Source organism: Aptenodytes forsteri, unplaced genomic scaffold (assembly GCF_000699145.1).
Source record: "Aptenodytes forsteri isolate BGI_AS27 unplaced genomic scaffold, ASM69914v1 Scaffold422, whole genome shotgun sequence".
Taxonomy (NCBI): Eukaryota; Metazoa; Chordata; class Aves; order Sphenisciformes; family Spheniscidae; genus Aptenodytes; species Aptenodytes forsteri.
This window is the reverse complement of record NW_008795687.1, coordinates 266,057-272,849: the sequence shown is the minus strand read 5'-3', so window position 1 is coordinate 272,849 and position 6,793 is coordinate 266,057. Positions and strand designations below refer to the sequence as shown.

At 58.0% G+C, this 6,793-nt stretch overlaps 1 protein-coding gene across 1 annotated transcript in view; it reads left to right on the top strand.

Moving 5' to 3' along the window:
* Positions 1–6,415: 6,415 nt before the first annotated feature.
* The window catches only part of LOC103901815 (tyrosine-protein phosphatase non-receptor type substrate 1), a 4,122-nt gene continuing 3,744 nt past the window's right edge, over positions 6,416–6,793 (top strand). Inside the window, exons 1-2 of the mRNA XM_009282761.1 lie at positions 6,416–6,474; positions 6,658–6,781. Of these exons, the coding sequence (XP_009281036.1) occupies positions 6,416–6,474; positions 6,658–6,781 (183 nt within the window). The remainder of the gene's footprint in view (positions 6,475–6,657; positions 6,782–6,793) is intronic.

The window sequence follows — 6,793 nt, the reverse complement described above, 5'->3', positions numbered from 1 at the left end:
CTCCTTGCTTGTCTCTTCTCTCTGCTGCCCCTCCGCCGCACACCTCCTGTACGCGACATGATGCTGTCACGCTGCGCACGTTTGAGTTTGACCTTTCTGTGAGATGACCTAGAGCGCGGCGATGGCAGAGGGGAGCGGAGGGGGTCCCGCAGGGCCCCCGCTCGGCTGCTCCTCTAGAAGCAAACTTGAAGGCAGACATTCCCCTTTCCAGCGAGACGAGGGAATTAGGCAGGGACATGAAGAGGCATGTTGTTCCCACCCATTTGCTAGCACCCCCTGCCAGCTACGTGAGAAGCAAATCTCTGCAAGCAGCCGAAATTCCCACTCGGAGGCTGCCTGGAGATGGGGAGGATGGCAGAGCAGGCAAGGGGAGGCTCTGGCGAGGGCAGCCTGCCTCCTCTGCTGGGAACTTGTTTTTCCTGCTACCCCCTGCTTTACCCCTGACGGTATGCAGTTCTTGCTGCTCTACCCAACTGTTGAGCACCAAAGCGGTGGGATTGCACCATCCTCCCAGGCACCTTGGGCCACCCGGCCCTGCTGCGAGCACCGGCCCCGGGTCACCTCGGGCTCCTGCTGCTGGCCCCCCGGGTGCCCCAGCCCTCCCCGGGGCTTGTGGCTCTGCCGGTCCCTTATTAGAGCTTGGGGATGCAGCATGAGAAGGGATGATCGGAGCCTGCGCTGCTCCCTGGCTGTTTCCCTTCCCTCACTAGCAGTGGGAAGTTTCTCGCCCCACCAGGAACGAAGCCCTGTGGTGGCTGCTGCTTTCAAGGATGTTTCCGTTCTAGGATGTTTTGTTTCAGGGCTCTCCATTTCAGGTGATATTGCTAAAGAATCGCTCTCCTTCCTGCCCGGTGCTGTCTGCGCCTCTGGGGAGGGACAGGGCTTTTTGTGCAAACCTCTTGGGGCAATAGCAATGCGTGTTCAGGAGCATCTTGCTGCTGAGCTTTTTGCCCGGTCTGTCCAAATTTCACACCTTCCAGCCGGATCCCGCTACAAATAGCCCAGCCCAGGCTCCCACACGGGTGAAACATCGTCCTGTGTGGGGGGCTCTTCCAGGCCCACTGGAAATATTTACTGTCGAAGCTTTACTTGAGCAGAGAGTTGAGCGCAAACTTGAGCAGAAAGCAAATGCTTTCAGCACAACACTCCTTGCTTTGAGTTGCCTGATCACAACTGAGAAGTGTTGGCCCCAAGCTGAAAAATCCCGGTTGCTGAAAGCCAAGAAGGCTTTGGCGGTGAGCGCAGCTTCTTAGTGAACCGCTGCGATTTCCTGCCACAAAAGAATGGCTCGAGCAAAGCTCTTGAGTTTAATTAAACGTGGCCTTGGAAGTGAGAACCCAATTTCTCCAAGCCAGCCATAGGAAAAGAACCATCCTGGGGCAGAAAGCCCTGGGTTGTGAGGTGGTTTGCGTCCCTGATTTCAGGTGTGAGCATGCAGATCTCTTTTGTTTTTCCATGTGGTGGAGACCCTGCGGTGAACGCTCCTGGACCACGGCTCAAACTAAGCCTGAACTTCAGAAGAGCTGGCCCAGGCTGCCGCTGCGGGAGGGCGGCTGCTCCGACAGCGCTTCTGCAGAAGCCAAGGGGAAAAGGGAAGGTCCTGCAGGAGACCTTCCTGTACGGCAAAGAGGAGTGAGATGCTGGGAAGCCAAGTTGCAAAGCCCCATTGCAAAATCTGCACCATGCAGAACCCTTCCGTGCAGGCGTTTCTCGATGGCGGGTTTCGGCTGCGCTTCCCAGAGCCTCCTCTAAAGAGGAAATCTGTTTGGCTGTGGGGCTCCGGCTTTCAAGCTGAATTTCTGCTAATGCTGTAGGAGGGAAGCTTGCAAATGATGGCTGCGTGCGATCCGAGGCTTCCTCTGATGTCACGTATGTAAAATATAGCCTTTACTATAACTGTCCCCGAACCGCTCTGGGATCCACATAGCACTCGACAGCTACCCCCGGGTCTCTCTTCTTGTCTTCCCCTGAACTGCAGATTCCAGGCCCTTTTTATAGGCAGCACCTGTTAGTTTTCCCCACAGGCAGCCCCGCTGCAGGTGAAATTCCAGCAGGATTATTTTGGGGCTTCTCTTGCCCATCGGCCCGTTCCTTCAGCAAGTGACCATGGGGCTCCGGATGCCGGTGACCAGCTGCACGTTGCTTCTGGAGCACGCAGCCCTCCCCTTGCCATCCCGGAGCTCCTTACCCGGCTCCTTCAGAAGAGGAAAAAAAAATCTATTTTTATCAGGAAGCATCCAAGCAGCCATTCCTGAATTAAACCCCGGCCTCTTGCAATCTGTTCGGTATCAAATACTTCAAAAGGTGGAATACAGAAAAAAAATGTGTCACCGAGACGGAAAACTTGCGCTGCAGCGGGAGAGACGGGGATTATTTTGCTCTCAAATTAAACCGAGTAACGGGAGGGACGCTCTGCCAGACCAGGCGCAGCACGACACCTGTGCTCGTGCCTCTTCTCCAGGCTGGAAGTGCTCCGGGTCCGCATTGCGAGGGTGCTCCCATCTACGTGGGAACTGTCAGGTGGTGATTTTCAGGGCTCTAAAACCCTTTGCTAATTCTGGAGTGTAGGATAGAGCAGATTACAGGGGCAGAGCACCTAAACTCCCCTCGATCTTGGTGGTGAAAGGATTGCACTCTGACTCTAGGTGGCTTGAAATCTAAGTCTAAGAAAATAGTGTCATCGGGTGGCACTGTGAATGTGCAGGTGAGAAGCAGGTTTGTGCTGAACCGGTGATTGTAGTGACAAATTGTGGTGTGTCCCGTGTGTTTGCAGCATGAAGACCCCCCCGCATCCTGCTCCTGGTGCACAAGCACGTCGTGAGTGTACGGGGCTCGCGCACGCTGCTGGCAAATACCTGCTGGGAGGGGGCTCGGCTGGGCTCCTGGCCCTGCCGCTCCTCGGGGCGAGCACCCAGAAAGGGGAAGGAGGAGAGACATCTTCTGCTGGGTGCAAGGAGAAGCTGCATTCAGGGGGAAGGGAGGAAAGGAGCTTCAGTGGAAACTTTGCATTTTCTAACTTGCATATTCTGGGTTTTTTATCAACTTCCCCTTCGTGTTTTCCCATCGCAGGGGGGCTGGGGCATCGCTCTGCACGCCACTGCTGGAGTTTGCAGGTGTTTCTGAGCACACAGTGGGTCAGGTTGGTCCTGGAGTAGGGCTGTTGGGTGCAGGGTAGGCAGGTGGAGAAGTTGGGAGGTCTGACGGGGACTCGAGCTCCTTGGCTGGGAGGTGTGAGCAGGTCTTGTTAAGGCAGTGTGGTGTTAACATCACCATGTCGTGGCTGAAGCTCGTGTATAATAGATCTCCTGCAAACCCTGAACGGGGAGACCTGAAGAGCACTGGCCAAGCAAAGCTGTGTGTGAAAGTCTCTAAAGTACCGTGGTGGCTCACAACAGAACATGTGGAAAAATACCCCAAAGCCACATTTTAGTCCTATCCGAGAGGCTAACTAGAGCCACGCAGTGTTTTCTGCAATGACCTGAGAAACTGAGAGCTGCCAGCAAAGCCTCCTGGCAGGCAGCACTGGCAGCAGCACGAAGCCCTTTGTTTCCTGGCTGCTCTTGGGGCCACTCTGGGAGCAGCAGCACCATCAGAAAAGTCCCGTGCGGCAGCGGCCCCGCTGCAGCAGCACCTCTGGCAGCCTGTCACTGGACAGCAGCGCACACCCTGCCTGCAAATCCCTCGGCACAGGGAGCAGGCAGGGCGCTTGCACGCCACTGCCTGGCGAGGACGTGATGTGGGCTCAGCGGTGCGAGACGCGTACAGACCATCCGCAGCTCAGCTGCAAACATGGGCTCTCAGAGAGGCAGCCCTGCTGCCTGCAAAGGTAAATCCCTGTGACCCTGGGAAGGCAGGAGCCTTGCGCCGAGGCTGCGGTGAGCTACAACCCAGCCATGCTCAGTTTAACTGCCCGGCGCTCTTGCGGATGTTGCTCTGACGCCCCATCACTGCAACCAAGAGACATGCTTCGGGGTTGAGCAATGCCTGTGCTGCTCGCCCCGACCACGCTCCGGTGTTGGGGCCAGCTCCAGGACCCCAAAACAGGCGCTTCCCCCAGCTCTCTCCCCTCCGGCACGGTGCGTGCCTCGTGGGGAGATGGACAGATGGAGAGAGGGAGGACGAAGAGGAAGCACTGGGCTTGCCGCAGGCTGGGCTGGGCTCGGATGTGCGGGGTGGTGCTGGCCCCTCTAAGCAGGGCAGCTCTCCCCAGTGCAGGGGACCCTCGAGGGGACGTGGGGGATCACCGCCCTGCAGAAGTCTCTTTTATGCAGGATTGCAGAGGGGAGCAGTGAGCAATGTGTTCATCATGGGGTGCAGAGCTCCTGCGGCGGGGAGGAGGCCTGGTGCTTGGCCCCCCACTTCCCAAAGCCCTTGCCGTGTTGCAATGCCACACGCTAACAAGTGGTGAGGCAACGCAGGCTCTGTTTGCCCAACTTGGTGGAGCGAGCACTTAGCGATGCGGCCACCCTGGGTGTGCAAAGGGGCCGGGGGTTCTGCGCGGTGGGTGGCTGGGGGTGCTGGTCCCTCTGCCCAGAGCAGCCTGGTCCCCCGCCTGTGTCACGTCCCCACGCGGGGGCTTGGCAAGAGGCGGATGATGAGAGGCGGATGATGCTTCTGTGCTTTCAAACTTCCTCTACACGTTTCTCAACCACCTCTTGCGAAAGGTCTGGGGGCAGCAGATGATGAAGCTCAGGAGATGCCGCAGCAGTGGAGCCGGCTGTGCGTGCCCTGCGCCACTGCCGTCCTCTGCACGTGGGGTGTATCAGCCCCCACCGAGGGCAGGGGCCCTGCTCCAGGGCTGCTCCCCGGATTCGGGTGTCACCTGAGAAACATGGGCTCACCTTGCAGAAGCCCAGACCGCTGCTGCTCAGGCAGGAGACTGAGGCTCAGCCTGAATGATGCACTTGGATGCAAACAAACCAGGTTTCCGTCCTTTCGTGCTCATCTTCTGGGACAAACTTGTCTTGGTGTTGAGAGCAGCTACCGCGTTAGCCTTGACGTGGCTTTGAAGGGAAACACCAAGGGCTGAAGCTTTCAGCTGCAAGCATCAGCCTGCGCTGGGGATGCAGCGGACTAATGCCCTGGGCAAAAAGCCTTTAACTTGAGGAATCTGGAGAAACTGTGCTCCTGGTAACTCTGATCAGTGAGATCCAGTAATTGCGCAGGCAGTGAGAACATCTGTGGGTACATCAAATACTGCTGGAAGTCAGAAGGGATTAACAGCTGCCAAAAATCCTCTCCAGGCTCTGTGGGAGCCAGCCGTGGCCTGGAGGGGTCAGAGCAGCTTGTCCTACAGTGGGTCCTCCTGGGAGCGTCCAGTCAAGGATTTTGTCCCGTCCTGGGGATGGCTGCGGCGGGGGGGCTGCGGGGGGTACCAAGGGCAGTCTTGTTGCTGCCCTGGGTTTTTTCTGGTGCGAAAGATGTGGGGTGCAGCTGCAGCCCTCCAGCCAGCAAGGCTCTGGTCCATGTGCTCCCAGTGCTGCTCAGCTACAGCAGGAGTTATCTGCTCAAACATGATGGTTTCTGCGTGACTGTGACACCGGTTCTGCGTGCCACTTGCCCAGTCCGGGATTGCAGCGCTCAGCAGTACCTGGCCCCTGTTACCCGCAGGCGGGTTTAAGCAGTTCTCCCACCTCTCTCCCGCGTTGCTTAAAAATGTTCCTTTAAGAAATGACGTGTATTGAAATCTCATTCAATTCCGTCGCAATAACTACACTGGCATGGCAAGCGTTGCCAAAATTAACCCCTCGAGGAGCCGTGTAGGCTACGGGGTGGCTGTCTCTGCTGCTCCAGCTGTTTTTAGGGAGCGGGGAGCAGCGGCATCGCCGGTTCCCGCGGGGCTGAGCCGGCTGGCTCCTGGTGCATCACGCCTGCACGGCAGCGAGCTCGGAACCCTCATCCCTGCTGGCTCTGGCTGCAGATCCACCCAAGGTGGATTTTGTTATTGCCTGCCTGCAGGAAGAGCGGAGACCCTGCGATTTTCCTGGAGACCTCGGGAGTTTCTCCCTGCCTGACCGTGCATGCGGGAAGGTGTGTTGGCACCCATGGGTGCGTAGGTGAGGGGGCACTTGGGACGGTGGCTTTCTGTTTGTGTGGCGAGGTGCAACACGGTTGGCTGGATTAGGGAACCTCTTTACTGAGATGCTTCAAAGGGGACTGCTCTCCTCTTTTGGTGAGAAGCAGGAATGGCGTCTGCCTGACTGGCACCAGCAATGCAGAAATGGGAGAGATTCAATGCAGGAAATGTGGTATCGCATCTGCAGCTGCGAGGGGAGCTTGCTTTTTGGAGTGCCTTGTATTTTGTGCCCTTGTTTTCTCCTGACTGACAAAGCCAAGCGGCCATGGGAGGCAGCACGGCGTGCCGGCAGGCGCAAGCAGCTGGGATTTGCTCAATGTTTTAGTTGTACAGAGCATGATGTTGCGGTCATCTAGCAAAGCTCTGACCGGCTCCACTGCTGAGACCTGCGGGCGGAGGTCTGTGCCCGCTGCGATAACCGCAGCCTCTCCCCCGGGCTCCCCAGTACTGGCACTGCCCTGTTGCCCGTGGTCCCTGCTAACCAGAGCTGTGTGCTCAGCCGGTCCCGTGGCCGGGGGGGCAGGCGGGGAGCCGGGCCGGGTGTGTGGTGCCAGATGAGACTCAGTCTGGTTTTTTTCCAGGTGCGGGGGTGCCCAGGCGGGTCAGGGCTTCGAGCTGCGGCAGCCCCAGGACAAGGTGTTGGTGACAGCGGGGGAGACGCTCAACCTGACCTGCACCATGTCCGGAGGCGGTCTCCCTGGTGCCGTGAGGTGGCTG